General features: G+C 42.4%; 1 protein-coding gene across 1 annotated transcript; it reads right to left on the bottom strand.

Moving 5' to 3' along the window:
* Nucleotides 1-12,675: 12,675 nt before the first annotated feature.
* Nucleotides 12,676-19,085, bottom strand: NME5 (NME/NM23 family member 5). Its single transcript, XM_084295018.1, has 5 exons — nt 18,951-19,085; nt 16,896-17,101; nt 16,410-16,510; nt 15,277-15,395; nt 12,676-12,805 (listed from the first exon to the last, which is right to left on the bottom strand). The coding sequence occupies exons 1-5, from the start codon at nt 19,077-19,079 to the stop codon at nt 12,719-12,721; spliced, it is 642 nt and encodes a 213-aa protein (XP_084151144.1). The 5' UTR covers nt 19,080-19,085; the 3' UTR covers nt 12,676-12,718.
* Between the last annotated feature and the right edge of the window lie 3,005 nt (nt 19,086-22,090).

The raw sequence follows: 22,090 nt of genomic DNA, 5'->3' as shown, positions 1-22,090 counted from the left end.
TCTGGCCCAGCTCTCCATCCCCGCTCCTGCCAGGCAGACACTTCTGCTGGCCAGCTGCCACCAGCTATTACAGGGACAAGGCACCTCCTCCCTATCGCTAAGTGGATTTCGGAGGCAATAAGAAAGAGAATAATTAAATTAACTCGGTCCCAAATACCTCCCGAGGTGCTGAGCATTCCCAGCACTGCAGCAGCACGGCGAGCAGGTAATACCGGTCGGAGGCAGGCTGCAAACGTGGCTCCGGGGCACATCTGAGCGGGAGCAGGCTGCTGCTGATCCCGGCTGAGCACTGGGAAGCACAGCACCCAGACACTCGGGATGGCTGAGCTCAGGTCCAGAAGTAAACCAGCCATGTTTATACTTTGATGTGCTGAAGCTAATAAGCCCTATCCTGGAGCAAACACGGTTGTACTTCTTCCCAGCTTGGCCTACTTTATCCTCGGGGTTGTTTCTTGCCCCAAAGGCCTTCCCCCTGCGGGGTGCTGGGGATGTAATCTCAGGCAGCAATCTCAGGCTCTGTTTCACCCGACAGCCTGCTATTTAAATTCCCTGTGAAACATCTTTTGACAGCAGCACGTTCATTTTTTTTCCCTCCATCTACCACAGACAGCCTTGGGCTGCGAGACTTGATTCTGGATTTGAGGCAGCCCACCCTTTGGGAGCGCCCGGGTCACCTTTGCCCAGCCCCGTCCCCAAGGCCGAGGTGTGCCAGGGCCTGGCCAGGATCAGCAGCAGGAACCCGAGGATGTGCCTGCTGCAGAGCTTTATCTCGCTGAGCACCAGAGAGGTCACAAATCACCATCCAGCCCCTTTCAAGCAGCTGGGAGCTCTGAATTGTGCCTCTTGTAGCCAGGCACCGTCCACTCCAATCTCTCAGAGCCAGGCCAGGTACGTTGATAAGGAGATAGCGTAAACGGTCACACAGGATGGAGCCCCAAATTCGCAGTTTCCTGTGCTTTAACCCAGCGAGTGCTGTATCAGGGGGAGAGTCTTGTTTAGATCATTTTAGATTATCTCCCTTTCCAAAGGGGGCTGTTCTGGCCAAGGATTTGTCACAGTTCTGTGAAGAAGGTCCCAGATTTCATGTGAAACTAAGTACGGAGTGCTTTGTACATTTTCAGCACAAATTTGGTAAGAACTATAATAAAATAAATATTTTGGATGAATAACAAATACTGCTATGAAGAGTCCTGATAATGGCCATCAGTTTCTTCTTAAACCCCAGCTGGCCTTTGGGGTACCCCTACTTTCTCTGTTCCATGAAGATGTCATTAATTTCCACATCTCCATGATTCGTTCAGTATTGTACTCACCACCCTACCTTGTAACCAAGCTAACCACCGAGAAAAACTCTTCAATTCATTCTTTTGAAACTTGACTGCAAGAGGACGCTGACCTCACCCCAGGGAGCAATTTTCCTAGAGACAACATTTTCTGGCACTAAAAACGCAGTTAAATCTTGCTAGGCCATTAACTCCACACATGAAAATAAATTTGTGAATGTGTTTTTTTTTTTTTAGCTTCACTTTAAGGAGATGTAAATGCATCAGAACATTCCTTTGAACCAATTCACTTGTCTTGCTTATTTTCCCAGACAGGCCTTTTCTTCATTGGAGATACCAGCTCTGGGGTAATTTTTACCTGCTAGAGTTGTAGAATAATAGCCCTGCCCTTCAGGTACCACTCTCCAGAAGAAATGCCACCCTGGCCTGCGTTCTGGATGACAGACGGCTTTTCACACAGATCTGCTCACCCTCAGATACTTCTTTTTCTCAGCCATATGGCGACGAGGAAGACAGTAAGGCTTGAAGACTGGAAAAGAAAAAGCAGCAACGAGCTGCTGGGAAAAGCAAATCGGTGCTTACAGGGTGCCCGAGAGGCTCGCCGAGGAGCCGTGGCCCACGGTAGCTGCGTTCAGCAGCAGTTTGTCAGCGGGGTCGCAGATGTCTGGACAGGGAAGGGCAGCGCTGGCAGCTGGCTGCAGGTCTGCTCCCCGGGTTTTAGCTCCCCGCTGTTCCCTGCTCTGCCAAGCCAATGCCCATCAATCATCGTTCGGTGTCTAGCTAAGGGTCTAGGGGCTTCTCGGGAAGAGTTTGATGGCAAGAGGCAGACAGCGAGCAACAGGACATGAAATTTCCAGCCCTCCCATCTCACCAGCACGTAGCTGCTTCTGCAATGGGCCAGGCATATCCTTTCTTTCTGACATACCAGAGAAAACATGTGCACTGCTCTGCTTGCTAAAGGACACAGATTTCCCAGACAGCTAAGTAAAACACACCAGAAAAAGGACTAATAGTCAAAAACAACAGGAATCCTTAAGAAAAGATGTGGATGTGTATCCCCAACACGGTGGGCACAGAGGCTTTGAGGTCAGGCTGTTAGCCCACCCCACAGCCCCTGAGGAACTGGAAGAAATGATCTGGAGACTTCACCAAGCATCTCTTGACACCAGTCAAGTTTTTTGTTTGTTTGCTTCCTTTACCTTTTTGCATAAGAGGTAACTGTTTCCAGCAGAAAGCAATTTCTGCCTGATTTCACTACAGGTCTGCTATGCATGACATGCAAGTGATACCACTGCAAATATACAAACAGCTGGGGAAAAGGGTGAGTAATGCAGCTGCTTGGCAAAGAATCACAGCAGCTTGTAGTCACACTTCAAATTGTAGCCTGTTGCTTGCTCTGATGCCTACAGATAGGGGATGCTTAATTAAAAAACAAACAAACAACAGCAACAAAAAAACAGTATTGGGTGCCTCCCCTGACGAACAGCTCTGCTTAATGAAGGCTCTGCACATTCCCACCCTCGTGAGACTCTCATAAACTCGTTTCTGCTGGGGCTCTGAGCTCCGGGGAGGCGGCAGGCGCAGACAGCAGCACCCAGCCCTTTTCTCAGACAGCTGTGGGCCCCCGCAGCCTCCCTCAGGCAGGGCAGGTAAAGAGGATGCTCCACCTCACCGAGACAGTGCGCACTGTAAGGGAAAGCTCTGGGAGCTGAAATACGCCACGGAACTGCCCTTGGGGCATTCTGGAGAAATCCCAGCAGGCCTGGGGTCACCCAGCTTTCGCTTCTTGCTCCCCTGCCCTACCAGCAGTACATCTTGGGGAACACCGAGAGGCCACCTGGAAATACCTCCAGCCTGTGGACAGGTTGGATTGGTTCCTCCCAACTACAGTTTCATCCCTTTTGGGATGTCAGAAGAATCTGGTGTCCTCAGACCTGGCCTCAGTCTCCCATTATCTCAAAACATCCTGCACGATGCTTTTAATTCCCCGGCTGTTTGTCTGGAAGAGCAGACAGTCTGCTTCCTAGGCTCTGTCACACTGGATGGTGGAGAAAAACAGATGTAATCTGTTTTGGCAGTGGTATATGTTTCTGTATTACTTTGCTGCTACGTTTATCTCCACTGATTTTATTTTTTTATTTTTTTAAGTATTTGTGCAGGATTCTACTCATTCAGTGTACTTTAAAGTACTCCTTACACATAAATCACTTAAGAGGAACAAAATCAATTGATACTTGCACTGGAGAACATTTTTTGGGGGGGTTGTTGACTCCATGACATGGGCCACATACATTGGCGTGCCAGAGTGAGAAAATTATGTCAGACTCGGGCATCTAAGGGCAAGATGTACAATAGAAGGTTGTAAAAGAGGGAGCAAATTTATGCTTCCTGCAATGGTGAAAACAAACTTATTGATTGGGCTTGAGAGAACATGAGAAAAAAAGACTTCATCTTTTCTACAGGACAAAATGCCAGAATTAAGAGGCCTAAGCCAGACGCAGCGCCCACGGGGAAGCAATGGCTCAATGTAATTCATAAACCAAGGCCAACTATTTTAGCAAAAAGCAAACAAACCACAACAATAACAACCAAACCAGGCAGGAAATCAGTTTCCAAGTGTTTCAGCCAAGGAAAGATGCTCTACCCGTGGAAGTGGGTAGCCAGGCAGGCTTACAGTATGGCTCCAAGTCCGATAAGGGTCAAGCCCTGAATAAACCACGCCGTGAGCTTTCACTGCTGGGCACACAGGCATACCCCCTTTTCACATGCGCCTCCACATTGCCTCCAAAGTGAGGATCTAGGAACCTTCTCGGTAAATTGGTTCTGTATTTATGCCATTCAGGAAAGCGTTAGCTCTTTGAAACTATAGAGTGATGACAAAGGAGCTTGATTTCCACAAGGGAAAGTCGGGTATAGCAGCACTGACAGCAAGGACTCGGCTGCCCAGTCTGTGTAGAGACCAGAACACCCCAAGGCAATATCTCTGCCTCTCTCTTCTGCAGCCTCGTATGCAAGATTTCAGTCTTCCCTCGTCTCCTACAGCCTCACTAATTTAACAGAACGGGTTAATTTTGACTTACCTTATTATTTCTTCCAAAGAAAAGATCCAGAAAGTTACTGCATCTCCATTAGGTGTCTGCACCCCCTGCTGTGGCTTGAACTTAAGACACCAGAGGAGCTGCAATATTAGCTGCACTGGAATGTTTTGGTTTTCCCTTGCAAAACAGGCCCATCTCTCCAAGTGTGAAAGTGCTTCAGTTACCAAAACATACTTGCAAGGGGAAAAAGGAAATTTCCATATTTTGGATTTAACTTAAGAATTCCCACTTTTGATGAAAGCAAACAGAAAAAGACGTGTCTCAACACGCTCCCTTTACGCTACCTACCAAGATAAGAAGGAATATTTAGATCTTTTTTTCCTCTATAGATTAAACAAATTCCCATCAGCAATTTGTAATCCCTGGACCACTGCACAAAAGCCACAATCTCTGTGAGGAGAGACAAGTTAATGCTACATGTGTGCACATAAAAGACATTTTACTTTTGCAAAAGCCTCCTGGCACTAGGCACTGCTATTTCACATGCAGAGGTGGCTTGGCACACATGAAAGGTGATTTCTTTGTGTGTCTGTGCGTGTGCAAGCTTTCTTGACCAGAAGGAAGAAAAGCTGTAGCAGAACAGCTAATTCATACTATGTGACAATGAATCAGTTGATTTTCATTGAAACTGTACAGATAAATAAACATCCTATTTCTTGTTGCTACAAGGGAGTGAAAACCCAGGCCTGCCAATTTATACTGCCAGACCTTTACATTCTCAGATCACATCCAAACTGACATAATATCACTCATCTTAGTAGAATTACGCCAGGTTATAGCACTTAAGGATGTGGCCCAGCATCTTTAGCTGTAGTAAATCTAGAAGAGTACATGTAATACCGTTCATTTCATTTAGAAAATATACTTTATATTATTCCTTTTCCCCCATATTAGCCGATAAAGGTCACAACACCTGTCTGCACCCAGGAAAGAGCAGTTACAGCAAAAAATAGCTAGAACATTTAATTGTTATTGCAGAGTGCAATAGGGATATTAATACAAGGTGGAGGCATAGGGAAATATTTTATTTCAGTGTTGTAGGAACAGAGAAAGACGTAGGCAGTTGAAGCTGAGTTTGCAGAGAACAGAAACATGCCTATCCTCATTTGGCCTTTTCTCCACCCGTTCTCTTCATTTTGCAGTTCCAAAAGATGGCATAAGTGAATGTGTTGTGTGTTTTCCTCCTGGATCTTTGCCTTTAGTGGATGTGGACAGCAACACAAAACAGTTGGCAATGCCATTAGAGCATGGAGACACGGCTACTCCGTGTGGCAGACTCACGTGTATCACTGGAGCTGAATTACTCCAGTTTAGGAGTTGCACTCCAAATCTCCCTGTTCAACACAGACACTAAATCAGAATTATGCTGGCTCTGTTCATTTCCACTTCCACAGATAAAGCATGGCTTCGCAATCTCTATTACAGATCCCCAGCTTCCTTCTTCCTTCTCCCACAACTGTGCTACATAAAAGTGTGTTTGTATTTATTTATTTGTTAATGAATATTTTCAGTTGAAATGTTTTGGCTTCAACTTATTCCCACTACAATTGAATTTACATGTAATTGTTAATGCAATGCCTTAGCAAGAGACGTGCTAAAATACTACCTTTTCCTTTACTGTAAGATACTCTTATGTTAGATGAATTGATTCTCTAAGGTTACTTTGCAATACATGTTATTTTCAAAAATAAGCGTTGGCTGGACGCAAGAAAGATGATTTTTCACTAATTTTACACTAATTTCTGATCACTGATTTGGAAGGTCCAGAATTCATTGACAGATTTGTCTTCTGTGATAGCAGCTTCCATCATTCAAGCATCCTCCCACCCACACAAATTGTCTACATATATTCAGGTAATAGGCATTGCCTATGAAAAAAAAAAAAACAAAAAACTTTCAAAACACAATGTGCCAAATGATCCCAGCCCCAAACAACTGGCAAACCTTAAGAATCCAGGTGTTGAACTCTCCATTTCTGTGTACAAGCAGGTACTTAAGCATGCACCCCACAGCAGTGCGTATGCAATACCCATCTGCTTGTGCAGTTACCCGTCCTTTCACTCCAAAGTCTAGGGTAGACATTCAAACAGGAAAATTGAGACACTAGGCATGCAGAAGACCGGGGGACAAACCCAAATGACAAGTCCAGTAGCTTGTGTTCAGTAACTTGTGTTCTGTTCCAAAAAAGACAGTGAAGAGGCTTCTTCCACATTAACTCAGAGGATATGAGATAGGGCTAACATGGTGTTGAATCTACTTAATTATGAATGAACATTTTTTATTGAGGAGATATGCGGATACACTGCTTAGTTATGACACAGAACTGGAGCAAAAGAGAGATGGAATTTATCCTTGGTTATGCTGCTGCTTCAAAGGGTGACCTGAGGAGGGGTCATTTAAATTCTCTGACAGTGACCTTCACACTTGCACCATTTATGTCCTGCTAGTTCCTTTGTACTGCACTCTGTCCTCCAGTTAGAAGAAATGTAATCAAGAAAATGGGTATTGTTATTAAAAATACATTGATGAATTATTTAACTTTTTTTTTTTTTTTTTTTTTTTAATTTCATTCGAAGAATCTCATGCAGTCTTAAAGAGAAATATTTTGCAGGGGGAATGAGGAACTGGTAGAGATGCCCCATGGCTGCTTTGTAGTGTGAAGTCTTTCTGTGCTATACGCAATGATGAGTTAATGGCTAATATAACACTAAGTCTGGAGAATGCCTCAACACTGAGTCAGTGTGCAGGTGAGGCAATCTTTTATTGCAGTTCATAAAAAAAAGGCAATAAAAGGCTTAAGAGTCATCACTGATCCTAACTACATAAACCTAATAAGCAGTATGATAAACTATCATTTACATGAATAGGAAATTGAATGGACATTTCATTTCCTTAGCCTTTGTTGCTCCCTTTCAATTGCACTGATGGTGCTATTCAGGGAAGTCAGCATGGTGCCTGTTTACAAGAGAACTTTGCAAAACAAAGACAGTCACGGTCAAAACTTTGTTGGTCAATTCAGTATATTTACATGGAAGACCTCAGAAGGGGGAAAAAAAAAAAAAAAAGATTCTGAAATAGCTCGTGGCATAGTTCAGCTGGAAGTGGTAAGTTAGGAGGGAATGATCTCACAGCTATCTCGATTCGTGGTGGCCACAGAAGAAAGCATCTGGTTTTCAGAGAGGCTCAGACTTTCCTTATCCAGGCAAAAACACCATGGCAAAACTCCCTGAGCAAAATGGAACATGACAAAGTGTCCTGCATGCAGAAAACTGTATTATCCATGTCTGACTCCAGAGAAATCAGGCACCAACTCTTTACTCTCAGTCGGAGTGCAGAATGTGCCATGCCAACATCCAGCAGTGCGTTTCAGATGTAGGTGTAACGTACCAGCTGAGCAGCTCTCAGATTTTCTTTCTCCATTTTAAATAAGGGAACGGAGTTGCTCTGGATTGACAGTGAAGCAACTGAAAGCACAGTTGGGACCAATGCTTTTAGGGAGTCCTTCCTACACCATAACTTTTCACAGTTCAGTTGCTAAATTACACATTATAAAAATAAGTAAGTGCAATCGAGAGACTGTGTTAATCTCAGAAGTTTAAACATCACCCTGTAATGACTGCTTTATACTGGCCTGTAGTAAACTACTTTATGGGGCATGCAGGAGATCTATCCGCACGCGTACGTTAAATACTCCTGGGAATTTTCTCACATAGAGAGATGAGGACTGAAACAAACCCCAAGACGTACAAAACATTGCCGTCATTCACACTGCAACAGGAATGCCACCCAGTAAGAAAAAACTTTTACAACACCTAAACAAGATAAGAACCGAGAGCCAGCAGGGCAGTAAGATGTTGCTTTTGGAAGTGCAGAATTTCCTAACCTGACAATCAGTGCGGATCCTGGAAACGTCACAAAAAAACAACCGTCTCCTTGCAAGGAAATGAGAACTTAGGCACTGCCTATAAATAGATTATAAAGAAACATGGGTGGTTTGCAGACTAGTTTATCAAAGCCAAGAGAATTTAGAACCAAATTAGGCTCTTGCACATAAAAATTCCCTGGAATTTAGGGTGAGTTCATATGTGAGCACTTGCCCAGGCAGTCTGGGACTGACAGACTGCACCCAACTGCCTTTAGCAATTTCTCTCTCTAGTAATACCGAAGATCCAGCCAGGCTGACTCAGAAATCCCAGGTGAAAAGAATTTTAAATCAAGTAAACATGATGGTAAAGAAGTTGCAGACGTGGTAACACTTTTTTTTTTTCTTTTTTAATAACTTGTTTTCAGAATAGTACTGTAGTAAAGCAGGAGTGAGTGAACCTAAAATCCATTGCTAAACAAAGAGTCAGTCAGATTTTCTCAGGGGAGAAAATACAGTGCCATACAAGACAAATGTAAGCATACCCCACAAAGCACCACATGAAGTCCTTTGTACCAGAGCATTCCCTCCCTCAGCCATAAAACACTCACAAGCAGCAAACTGAAGATAACTCTTAATCCCTCAGTGTTATCATTAATAAAGTATCATTCACCCACTTGTCTGCAAGCTGTCTTCTCCCACCGACTGCTTCGTCTCACAACAATGCCTTATTTCTGGCTCAGAATCCAACAATAGGCTCTCCCCTGAGCCCACGGCAGCATCTCCACCATCACCTGGCAGGAGGCAGCATAACAATAATTTGACAGGCACCCTCTCAAGGAGACTCAGCATATCAGTCTTGCTGCTGACACTCCGCACCCTGAGGAGCTCGTCCAGGCTACAGAAGATTTCTAGGTAGGGGTAGCTGCTATTAGTGCTCCGTCCAAAAGACACCCATTTATTCCATTTCACTGACAGCATAACAAGAAAGTACCTATTTCCTGCGATGGGCACTGCAACATGAGTTTAAGCTAAGTCCATTTGAGTAAAGCAAGTTAGCAGGCAGTCAGTGAAGGGACTGAAGTCCTGTTTCTGGTCCATGAACGAGTCTACAGACAGTCATCTAAAAGGAAACAGCGCTGGAAAAATAATGGAGAGTTATCTTAATTATCTTTTTTATGATGTGCAGAGTCCTTCTTTCCAGCAAAATAAAGAATTATTACTCTTCAGATTTCTACTTGAAAGCATTATTATATATATTAAAAAAAAAAAGGAAAGTGGAAAAACAGCATTTTCACCACAGAACTTTCAAAGGGTGAGCTGTTGTTAGGTAAGCCCAAAAATGACCAACAGTTAGCGACCAGAATAGCATGAATTATCCCGATCTGACTGCTCTGGCTTAACAAATTTCTATTAACTAAGGCCCTTATGAATAAATGAATAGATTAAAAATAGACTCTGCTATTCTAATATGGCACTGAAAAAAAAGCAAGAGATTGAGTCATTCCTTCCCTCCATATAGTGCCATGCGACCAACATCCATCAATTTATCAATCTATGAATTTTGCTTAGACCACAGTTGTTTGAAGAACAGTCACAATTAATAACTTCAATGAAGGAAGAAAGACAAATTCTCTCCTCTTTTCCTAAGTGAAAAAGATGAGGGTTTGCAAATGTCCATGCAACACACTTTGTTTAAAGTTACTGAATGAAAGTCCTGAGCTGTGGACACTGACTCATTTCTGAAGCTTGGCATGCTGAAATGCTCTGACTTACAGGCAAAGGGGAGCTGGCTTTGATTGAGGTTTCTGCTATCTTTAAAGTATGTTCAAGGTTCCTGGCAGTTTAACTGGTCTATTCTTAAAGATAATGAATCCCTTATGAGACAGGAAGGCTGAACAATCATACACTTCAGACTAGCTCAATCTATAGAGTACCAATAACAACTTCCATGGCAGGTAATAGCAAGCCTCTGATAAGCAAATTTCCAGAAGAAAGTTGAAAAAACAGAATTATGGGAAACAGACCGAGCTGCTGGTTTTATGGACATAGCTCTGTTCCAGCACCCAAGCAGTAAAACTAAAATGAACTCCCTCAAAGTTAAAAATACCCAATAAAACTCAATGGGTAAGATAATTATTCTAACTCAACAGGGAAAGGACAGGTCACCAGTTCTCACAGAGTAGCCTGCCTTGCTGACACCAAATTTTAAGACATATTTCATCTGTTTTTCCTAAAGCTACACTTTCTCTGAGGTGGATTTATAACATTGGCCAAGCTCCGTGCCAAATAAAATCCTGAAGACCAGCTGAAACGGAAGCAGCACTGCCTCAAACAGCCTCTCCTATGGTGTAACAGCTCCCCCAGGGGACCAGGTTGGTTGCCCATTCGGTATCCCTAGGACTGACCTTCTGCCCCCATCTCACGTATTGATGCAGCTTCCCTCACCATCCCAGCTGTGAGATTTTCTGGATTAATACCTGTGTGAGGTGTATAGATACAGTGAGCAGAATGGCATCCAAGGGATGAATGCATCTCCTCTCTTTCCCTTTAAAAAATGGAAGTGAACACCAGTCAGCGATTGAAGGTGTTAGCTCTAATATTAGAGAATAAAGTCCATAACAGACATCCACTTGAATGACTGATATTGCATGGTTATAGAAATAACATTGGTAACTTTAGCTGGTTTTGCCCTTGCTCCTACCCTCTCGGTACACCACAGAACCCACATATTTGCTGGGGAAGTTACAAATCTTCTATAGGTATAACACAACACAGGTCTGTCGCAAGAGACAAACTAAGAACTTCAGCAGTAACTTAAAGGAGATATTTGTTGTCAGGCTGCAACACATCAAAATCAGGAAGCAAATACCATCATAGCTGACAAAAAATGAAGGAGAATGTATTGTGAATTCACTGAATTTTTGTTTCTGTTGGGTTCAAATGAGAAATTGTTGGTTTGGCCGACAGGAAACCACAATGCACAACTGTCCCGTAATTGCAGCAATCAGACGCTTATAGGGAACAATAATAGTAGGCAAAAGAAACTAGGTATAAAGGGATCTGTTCTGAGGATTTCTAATGACCTCTTTTTTTTTTTTTTCTTCATATTTGAGGTTTTGGGCTTTTTTTTTTTTTTTTTTTAAAAAAAACACCTATTTTAAAAAAAAAACTCTTAAGTCTCAAGACTGGTAGATCTCACTATTGTAGGGACTGCTTTTCTGTATGTTTATTCTTTGGGGTGGCAACAGTCACTTACTCCACTGAAAAGATAAACAATTAGATTTTTAAAAAAGTTTAATGTTTCTGGTAATTAATCAAGCAAGGCTTGTCATAAAATAAACTATGAAGTTGTTTATTTATTTAGTATTAGTAAAGAATACTAATATTTCAGAGCTGGCAGAACAACATTGTTTTCTCCATGCAAGGCAGGAAAGCCATAGGATGCAAACCTTGAAGTTAACAGGGCAAATGCAACATGTAAGAAATCAAAAAAGGCCCCCAAGCATGTCTCACCCTCCCCCCAAAAAAAGTCCAATTACATTAATAATAGATAATAGTGCATGATTAACACATTGTCTGTTGAACAACACAGCCCCTAATGCATTTGCTTGAAATTCTCCAACAGAACACATTAAAGTCCAAGTGTAACCAAGAATACAAGGAAAACAGCAGAAAGCGGCAGACCTTTTAAGTGCAGTAGAACACAGAAAACACCCTTAAGGTGAGCTGCTGCAATTAAACACCTTTCTTTAAACAAGTGTTGGAAGATATCATTAGTCCTTGACTAAAGTAAACCTTCTTGTGACTTCTAATGGAAATCTGAGACTGATTTATAACCACTGTGTTTTTTTCTGTCGAGATAGGAAATGTACATTCAATGTAGCTTTAATTAAGGCCTTCAAATTGTATTCTGACAAAATACATCAGTCTTGAGTGAATGATCTGTAAGAGTGACCATAGCTCGGTGATGTAACCAACAATAAAAATTCTCAAGTTGCTAATACGATGCCACCAGTACCTGTTTTCTAAGTTACATTCAGGTTCCTCTCCTTCATAATGGGATTTGCACCTCTTGACAAGTGCTGGAGACAAGTCACAGTTTCACAAAGGATGGGCCAGCTGTATGGCATTGAGGAATCTGCAGTGGTCTAAATAATTTTGTTTTCCCCAAACACACAAAACAAGGTGACTGGGGAAAGCAGCAGTGTAAGTAACACCACAAGATCATTTCATCTTTTTCTAATCATTTGACACAGTAAATTTATCAGGTAATTCTGCATTCTCCAAGTCAGCAGAAAAGCTACTCTAACTTAAATCCTGGTTAACTGAAAGGTTTATCCCACAAAGACATGGGTAGTTAAGACAATATTTACTTCAGATTACATTAATTGTACACCGAAGGGATACAGTGCCAATGATAATATAGATCTGTAATTTGAATGCTTGAGGTGGTTTCCACTGAGCGATGTTTTTCACTCCCGATGCTCTTCTTCAGTGATTTGATGTCGTAGCTTGGGTTTATTAGGGTTGTGTTCAATCAACCAGTCAGCAAGCCAAGTCTGGATGTATAACAAAGAAAAATTAAACACAGATTTTCAATTTTGTTTTGTTGTTGTTGTTTGTTTTTTTTTCCCTACTTAATGTATGGAAAACTATTTAGAGCCTTGTTTGAAGCCTCTGATGCACTCTCCTACTGTGTTGCAAAATGAAGACCTTTCAGAAAAAATGAACCTACAAATAGCCTGATTTTTCTAGACATTCTTTTAAATCTTCACAGTTTGCATTGCTTTTGAATAACTCACACTGATCTTTAGAAGACAACTTTTCCTGGAAATGTCTGTCTTTGTGTATATTTTGGCCATACTTCAAATAAACTGAACTCTGTTTTGGAATGAAGCTGTACAATATGTATGAAAGTGCTTAAAATATTATTCCCAGAAACACTTACAGATAGCCTATCTAGTAATGATTCATTAACAATGCCACAGTCTTCTACACTGAAATCATGTTATAATGCCTTAAGCTTAAAAACAAAACATGGGGACTTTTTGAAATTCATCTTGTACATTTTCCAGCAAATTGTACTTAAGTAAGAATGTGAGAGGTAGGAATGTCTTGAGTCCTAACTTAATCTGCCAATGTCTTGGCCTGGCCTTAGGCAAAGTAACCTCTGCTTCAATTTCTCCACTTGTAAAGAGAAGATTTAACACATCCTTATTTACTTCACAGGGCCGTCAATGATTTGTTTCTGGAATGCTATGTAAAACAGGTACCATATCCTGAAGTGAAAGAATTGATAGAATAGTAGACCAGTAAGGTAAGCAACACTTTCCTTTAATTACCAGTTACAAAAAGGATAGGTTTAAAAAGTATGCTAGGAAACTGTGCTGAAACTGTAGAGATTAATTGGAAACAAGTAGATTCAGAGAAATGTGGCCTACGAGATAAGATAGAAAAAATAAGTTTTTTTTTTTTTTTTTAATATAGTGAAGAAATAACTGAAGGGAAAAAAAGATGGTGACACTGCAAATATGCAATAAATTGCTTAAAAAAAAAAAAAAAAAAAAAAAAGGAGATAAAAGGAGATATTACAGTGGACACAATGTCCTCTGGGGCTAGTAAAACAAAACAAAAATTGTCATGGGTTTAAAACCAGAGCAGAGGAGATTTGGGCTAACTTTTAGTGAAAGATTTTCATCTAAGTGTAATTAAGTGCTGAAATAGATTGCCTAGGGAGACAGTAGATGCTCCATCATTTGGAGTGCTAAAGAACAGGCCAGACAAACATCAGTTAGGAATGGTTACATACAATTGGTTGGGCCCTTCGGCAAAGGGGTGGATGAAATGACTACTTCAGGAACCTTCCATCCCTATTTTCTAGATTTCTGTGCTAACGGTGCCAGACATACAGATAAAGTGAACAGATTACAAAACTGGAGCAATCAGAGTACATTTAATCTGACCTCATGTATATCACACAGGTCACAGAAATACCTCTAAATTATTTTTAAGGCTTCTTTCTTTTTCCCTGTGGAATCTTTCAGAAAAATGCAATGTTGATTAGAAAACTGATGTTGAATCCACCACAGCTGCCAGTAAATTGTCACTGATTAATTATCAGTATTCTTTAAGAAGTACTGGTGTGAATTACTTGAACTTTAAGAATACTACCAATAAAAAATAAAACTAACAAAGAAACCCCCACATTTTCCCAGATGAAAGCCAATTTCTGTAGGGCCTGAAAAGAAAAATGCAAGAAATGAACTCTAGTCTTTCCACTAAGATATGTGATTTGTATGAAATTCTTGGTTAAAAGGAATAACTTGTGAAAGAAGTGCAAGATGCAACAACTTGCTAAATAGAAAGGGTTAAGATGACAGAATTTTCCATAGGTCAGTTTGATTATTCAAGATATGATTCTTCTGAGTGAAACCTAATTAGTTTTCCTGGTGAACTACGGAACAGCCCAAATAAATGTTATCAATGCCATACAGTCGAGATAATTGTTTATCCTAAAGAAGGATGAAGTTAATATTATGAAATAAAGCATAACAATGACAAAACATGGGCAGTTTGCTACAAACTCTACATTGTTTTACTCAACCACATAACTACTGCCAGTGTGATTAACATCTAATCTTACCTAGAATCTATTATTAGAGTTATTTCATTTCAAACTCACCTCAGAAACATTAAACAAAATAAAAAATGTGTATTTGGCATCGTATGATAGCCCGTTTACCTTTACAGATGTCTATAGCTACTATGTGCTAGCAACAGTTAGCAAAGTCACCAAAAACAACTGTCATTTCGTCAAAGCTGATTTCATTTAGTCCAGGTCCTCATTTCATCTGTTACCAAACAAATCAACTTATTGAAAGGCAAATGTTATTTGGCTACCTCATTACCAGGTAGCTAAAGGAGCACAGCTCTTTAACAGAGGAGGAGTTTTCCTGCAGAGACCACGAATTCTAACACAGAGGAAACGTATCACAAAGCACGCAACATGATGCTGATACACTGTACGTACCATAGGATCTGCAGGCTTCTCTTTACAAAGTGCAGTGAGCCCTGCTAGTAAGGTAGGATTTACATAAAGGTTCAAGTAATCCCTAGCTCTCTGCCCAGCTGGAACTGGCTCCAAGATCACTGTAAAGAGTAACCACAGGTATTTGACAGCAGTTTGTAGAACGATCAAAAAAGGCATTCTTTCAACAGTAGTTTATAGGTAAGCAGAGACTCATATAAGTTAATAATACACAATGGTTGGTAGAGCTTCTCACACAGCCAACTGTAAAGAAACTACTTAAATCCCTTTACAACGTCCCTGAGGTAATCTTGCTAATTATAGCCAATTATGGAAGGAGAGGAACTTGGATCATCTGGGGAAACACCTATATCCTTGAAAATTCATTGGGTGTAGGAGAGAAACAATATATTCCATGTTTTGTACTTCCTTCTTGCAGTATGAAGCTGGTTTCTGAAAGCCTAAATCTCACACTAAGCCTAGCTTTGTTGTCAAGATGAAGAAAAGAGCCATAGTTCACAGGAGGTATGGTCTGTAGGGAAGTGTAACAACTTTTATGAAACTAAGGGATCCAGCCGACAAAGCAGATGCTTTTCTGGTCAGTTTCCCTCGCATCTTTCTATCAGAGACCAAAATCATCTTTCAAATGTTACAAACAAGAGATCATCTCCCAGCCTGTCCAGGTGCTATGGCCCATTTCTTTGCACTTAACTCTGGAATTGCACTGTAATGTGAGCACTCAGCTACTGTTGAACAGGAATTACTCATCCTCAGCCCAAGGGAGTGAGTCTCCTCGAGCCAACAGGAGTCCCTGGGCTGACAGTGCCAGAAAAACATGCTGGAGTATAACAGATTCCCATTTCCTCTCATTTACCAGCCTTAGTCACTCCAATTCCCAAACTACAGAGTCTGAAAAGTCGAGGCAGTCTCTGTAGCTATAATAGCTCTTCAAATTGATTTTGGTATGCACTTTGTAGCAGAGAATATCAACTTAAAGAGATACACATTTGCACAAAGCAAACAAACCTGAGCCCTTCTAAATCGAATTATATTTAGAGTCTGAAAAGCGACAATCAACAACTGAGCAGACTGCTATCCTCCCAAACATGGGCAATACATTGTTTGCACCATTTTACCTTCTGGAAACATGAATCGAATTTCTCTTTCTGCTGAGAAAATGTTGAGACTGCCATGAAGCGCATTCCTCAGCTCATCAGTCCCATAGATTGCTCTTAAACTAAAAGCAAGAGAAAGAACTGTTTGGTAGGCAGCTGCAAATCTCTTTCAGCTCTCAACAGCCTCGGGGTAAAAAAGCAATATACATGGACCAGTTAACAAAGCAGTGGTTTGATTTTGTTTTTTAAACAAATTGAGTAGCACCCTAAAATTTGTGTTCACGCACAAAGCATTCTTGGAAAAAGGGGTTAACTGTGCCTACTCCAAAAAAAGTAAAAAGGGTTAAAAGTTATTTTACACATAATTTAGGATGATAACAGGCTGATCTAAATCTGCATCTCAGCTGAAAGAGGCAGAGAAGAAGACGGGGAGACAGAGAAATTCAGGTCTCATTTAAGAGAATGAGAAAACCCTCCTGACTTCACCACGGCAAACCAGTGAGTTACCTGTGAGGGTGAGTCCTCCTAGCTTTTATGCTGTTTGATGGTCCGAGCAATTCCTTCCAGTACGAGACTGCGTTACATCTGGCAAGAACCATAGCAACTAGAGGTCCAGAGCTCATGTAGGCTGTCAAATTGGGAAAAAACATTTTTCCATATTGCTCTGCATAAAAGTTGCTACATTGCTCTGGGCTTAACTGGAGCTTCCGTTTCTAAAAAATAAGTGTAAAATAAAAGAGAATTAAAAAAAAAAAAAAATCTTGCTAAATTAAGATAGCTTGCTACCACAGATACCACACAGTTCTCTGGTCACATTTTCTGGTCACAGTCACATTTTCAAGTGCAGGCCTGACAGACATGGAGTAACCTTCCAAACTAATCGATTCTCCCATACCTGATCCTCTTTGAGGCACAGAGCACCAAAAAGCAGTAAGTTTCTGTGTTAATTAAGCAGACAAACATGCCATTTGAGTAAGGTGTGATTTCAGTGTACACAAACTACAGCATTTAAACCTGCTGAATGACTTCAAGTAGTTAGGGCACTGTATAGTAAACGCGAAAAGCATTATAACAACGGTATTTAATTATTCAGCTGTTCCACAATAACGTTCTACTTTTACATAGATTTCAACCCACAGTGTTAATTATGCAATTGTTTTTCATTCTTAGGCTTTATGTTTTCACAATAGCAGCCTAGCCTGCAAGTTCAGCAGGTTATCCATCAGAGGGCACAGGGCAGTCACAAAAAAAGAGAATTAAATGTATTAAAAAGTGCTTTCTTTGAGCCTGATCTTACATGATACATAGTAATGCAAATTCAGATTCCTAACAGCTTCAGTGCCAAAATTTACTGGCGGCATCAGAAGATACTAAAAACGTATTCTCATTAAAAATAAATTAATTAATTAATTAATCTCACCTCTGTAAATAAAACAACCATAAGTGTAGGGAAAGAAAAAAAAAAGTGTAGGAAAAGAGAGACATTTACAAGAATGAAAGATTATACCTTTAGGGGAAAAAAAAAATAAACATATGATATAAAGAGATAGGGAGATAAAGTTATATCTAGAAGCTCAGCAGGAGCAAAGTGCCGTGACCTAGGGTGCTACTGCCCCAGCACAAGGAGAAAGAAGAGGAGGAGGAGGAGGAGGAGGAGGAGGAGGAGGACAGCGGCACCCAGCGGCCGCCCCGCTGGGTAACCTGGAGGAAGGGTTTTTGCCTTGCTACGATCCGTTTCTGGAAGAGAGTTTAACTGACACTGCCGGCCAGGCACAGAGCTGCATTGCTGGCTGCTCCCTGCCGCAGATCCTGACATATCCCTTGCTTCAAAGTCATCTAGGGATTCTGGCTTATTTTAATACTTTTTTTTTTTTTTTTTTTTTTTTTATCTGCTCTTACAAAGACAGTGTGTGACAAGCCCCCTAAAAGAGGGCCTAGAGAATTCATTTCCTTGCCAGCTAAAGGCAACTTTTTTCCCTCAACACAACCTCTGCTGAAAATCACACCTTAAAGTCTTTCCAAGTAGCAGAAGGGTTGCAGCAATGCTCCAGGCAACATTCCCATGACCACTGTGTCAGATCCAAATTTAAAAAGAACTCAGCAAGGCCTATTTAAACGAAACATTTGTTCTGAATTTAAACATTCACAAAGCCTATTTACAAAACCAAAAAACAAAACCAAAAAGAAATCAACTCTGGAAACCAAAAAACATGTCAGACCACAATTGGACACCAACCTAGGTCAATTAATTCTGGAAGCCCTCACTTGGCAAATGGGTACAAGAAACACTGTGCTGCTGGAAAGTAGACACTCTCCAAAGAGTTACTTTGGCGAGTCCACTTATCTGCTACATATGTTTGCTAAATCCCAGTTTATCAACAAAGTCTGCGTTTTCCCATGGTCAGCAAAATTGTTGATCTGGCAGTTGTAGCTAATGGCATGAAAAACACAAATGCTTTCTGGGCACATGAGCTTTTAGTTACTGTCTTGATGGCTGCAAGTTAAGACAAATATTGTTCTGACTTACAAACTGCAATTATTTTCTCTGGAACAGTCTGTTACCTGAACGATCAAAAATCCTGATCTGAGAATCACATCCTCTATTTCTTCCTCTTTATCAACGACATCTGGTTTGATGAGGGCCAGAGTTCTTTCCACAAAAATCTGAGGTTCAGGCATTAACATCTGCATCGTCGCTTCTAAGCCAGAACTCAAATGCCTCTTTTGTACTGCAATGACATAAGTTCATGACATTTGGGGTTTCTCCACCATTCAGAGACCTGCAGTGACACTCGTGGTGCGCTCTAGGAACAAAATATCCCAATTTCAGAGCATCCACGTGAGATTTTCCCTGGACTAGTGAGCACCCTGTAATTCACGTTCCCATTTCTAGTAGAGTAACGTTTGTAGAAAATATGCCAAAATTAAACGTTAGGTAATCATGAGATATAATTACTCTTAAATGTCACTAACTCAAACAATGGATGTGAGAAACATCCCATAGACTGTACTACCTGCAAAAAGAGCCAGGCCCACTGCAGTACCCCGACATTCCCCATCTAAAACCCGTCTGTTCCACCAACCCCCAAATCTGTATCCTTATGCACGAAGAATGCTCTGTGGGATTTATCACTTGGACCTGATCCATCTGCAAGCCGCGGGGTATTTCCCAATTGCTAATTAATTCTCATACCCATGGACTTGAGACAAAGTGCCAGTTTCCTAACTGAGTGGATCAGCCCGTTAGCAAGCTGTTAGGCTACAAAACCGCTCTGTGACTCCTGGAAGCCCTTTCCTAGGAACTATGACCACTTTTCTTCTCACCCCACCCTCTCGGGGCGATATTTTGCCAGGAACAACCCCGGACCCCCAGCGAGGGGGCTGCCGGCACAGACCCACCGGGGCTGAAACCACCCACACCCGGCGAGCCTGGAGCCGCAGCTCCCTGCCCCGACAGCCCCAAGGATCTGAGGCGAGGAAGCGGCTCCTTCACCCCACAGCAGCCCGGTCCCCTCAGGCCCCGTGCCGGCCGCCATGCCACGCACCTTCCCGCTGCGCCGCCGTTGCTAGGCGACGGCTCCGCCCGGCTCGGCCACAAGATGGCCTCCGCGCCCCAGCGCCGGGCGGGCCCCGCTGCCTGCGTGCGCGGGGGGGGCTCCGAAATGGCGGCCGGGCAGCGCCGCCACAGCCCGGGCGCGAAGGGGCTGCTGCCCAAAGCTCGCTTCAGAGCCCGCGTTTGTCCCGTTCTGAGCTCTTTGTGTAATAAATAGGAGAGTAGAGGAGGGGTGGTGGATGCGTGGGGAGGGTTTTGGTGCCCGTTGTGCTTTTTGTTGTTGTTTCGCCCAGACAAAGCCCGGGTTTTACCTCCCGCTCGGGACCGCCCCGCGAGCCGTGAGCTCGCAGCGGGCTCAGTGCCCTCAGCAGGGGGAAGGCGATGTGGGGGAGCTGGCGGGTTTGAGAAGGGAAGGAGCCTTTCAGCGCGCAAGCGCTCTGCGGGTTATTTAACTCGGTGTTTGTCGTGGCAGCGCTTATTTTATTTCCCCGCCGGATCTCCGGCACAGCGCCCCGAGCCCTCAGCTCCTCAATACCGCCATTCTGCTTTCTTTTTTTTTTTTTTTTTTTAAATATAGTCTCCATCCAGTGCTACTGGTTTTATCACAGACACACGACGAGGAAACAGCAGCCTCCCCGTTCTGACTGAGGGCCCGCACCGGGCGGCCCCACGCGTCCCGGGGCTTCCCCGGGTCCCCCCCCGGTTTCACCTCAGCGCCCCCCCGGGCCTGGCTATCGGGGCGTGCCCCGGCCGGCAGAGCCGATAACAACAGCGGCTCCTCGCCCTCGGGCCTCCGCCGCCCTTATCGGAAACGGTGCGAGCCCAGGGGGTGGCTGACACCTCCGGCAGGAGCTGCCCCTTGGCCTTCAGGAGCCCCTGAGGTGAGGCTGGGCCGACAGCCACCGGTGCAGGCATCGTTTCTTAATGAAGTCTGACTGAAAACACGAGGCCAAAAGGCATAAATGCTGACAACGCGTGCCCCTGGTTAGCAGAAGGACTGTAAGTGTACTGCAAAAGGTGGGTTTAGTGTAAGAAAGACGCACCGTGCCTTATTTTTCACATGTAAATAATGTAGAAATACAAATGAGAAACAAAATCACACCATCTCTTTCCAGCCAGCTTGAAGCATGTTTTAAGAAATCAAAGATTGAAATTGTTTTTATTCTCATAACTTGAAAAAACAAAGGCTCCAAGAAATGAAAACGCACAAGACTTGATCAGCCGCAGACTTTCCTTCATTAATACGGACATACGATGCTTGCTGCCTTGACAGAGATTGCTTATCCAACAGTTCATCTGAAGGCATTAGAAGCACAGCAACAACTCAGATAATGGAGAAACACGCTTTATGAAAAACAGGCTGGTAGAAAGATTGCAAGTTCATCTGCTTTTTCATTTAGTTCAGCTAATGCAGCAAGAGTCATTTTTTTCCAAAGTAAATGAGTATGTCTGACAGCCCAATGTTAGATTTAGCAGCTCAAAGGCCTCCTGAGCCCCAGTGAATACTTCAGATTATTACATAAGAAACATTGAATTTAATATCCTTGTAAAACACTAACTTTCTTGCAATTTCCTTTTTATGTGCATTTTTTGCCAGTTGCTCAAGTTAGAGAAAAATATATGTATCCTTCTGTGCACCCGTATACGCTGAAGCTTCTCCACCAGCAGCGTCCTGTGCACTTTGCTCCTTCCCCCATCTTTCTGTGTCAGAATTTCTCCTCCTTGCTGTTTCCAGAAGCATTTCTGGAGGGCGGAGATTGTCTAATTTTAGCATCTCAGAGAATCCTCTGCTCTCCAATGAGCAGGCTGCTGCATCTAAAGCTGCAGCCAATTACCCTGGGTTTCCTCCTGCTACACTTCCCACGACAGTTTAATAACGCAGCCTTACACATTTAAAGTGGCCCCATATGTTAAGAGAATAACACGATGCATTCCCTAACAAAGACATGTCTTTTTACAGAGAGAGCATCTCACAGATTTCTCCAAAATCCTTGGATTCTATAAACCCATCTTTACAACCCTGTCTTAATATCATTATTGTATGCATATTATCTTTATAGTGCTTGAAGAGATATTTCAAATAACCAAAAGGCCAGTCTGAATAATTTTCCCTAACTCCTGCAGGCCAGGAATGTGATTTTGAGTTAAA

The sequence above is a fragment of the Netta rufina genome (assembly GCF_964035555.1).
Source record: "Netta rufina genome assembly, chromosome: 14".
NCBI classification, from domain to species: Eukaryota; Metazoa; Chordata; class Aves; order Anseriformes; family Anatidae; genus Netta; species Netta rufina.
Note: the sequence above shows the minus strand (reverse complement) of the source record. Positions and strands in the feature narration are given on the sequence as shown.

What these genes read in the sequence shown, in the direction of transcription:
- NME5 (XM_084295018.1), bottom strand. Translation starts at nt 19,079, where the DNA reads ATGCAGATGTTAATGCCTGAACCTCAGATTTTTGTGGAAAGAACTCTG. An exon ending in CAGGATTTTTGATCGTTCAG is followed by an intron (nt 17,102 to 18,950) that starts GTAACAGACTGT and finishes CTTATTTTTTAG; the next exon opens with AAACGGAAGCTCCAGTTAAG. An exon ending in AGAAGCCTGCAGATCCTATG is followed by an intron (nt 12,806 to 15,276) that starts GTACGTACAGTG and finishes TTATACATCCAG; the next exon opens with ACTTGGCTTGCTGACTGGTT.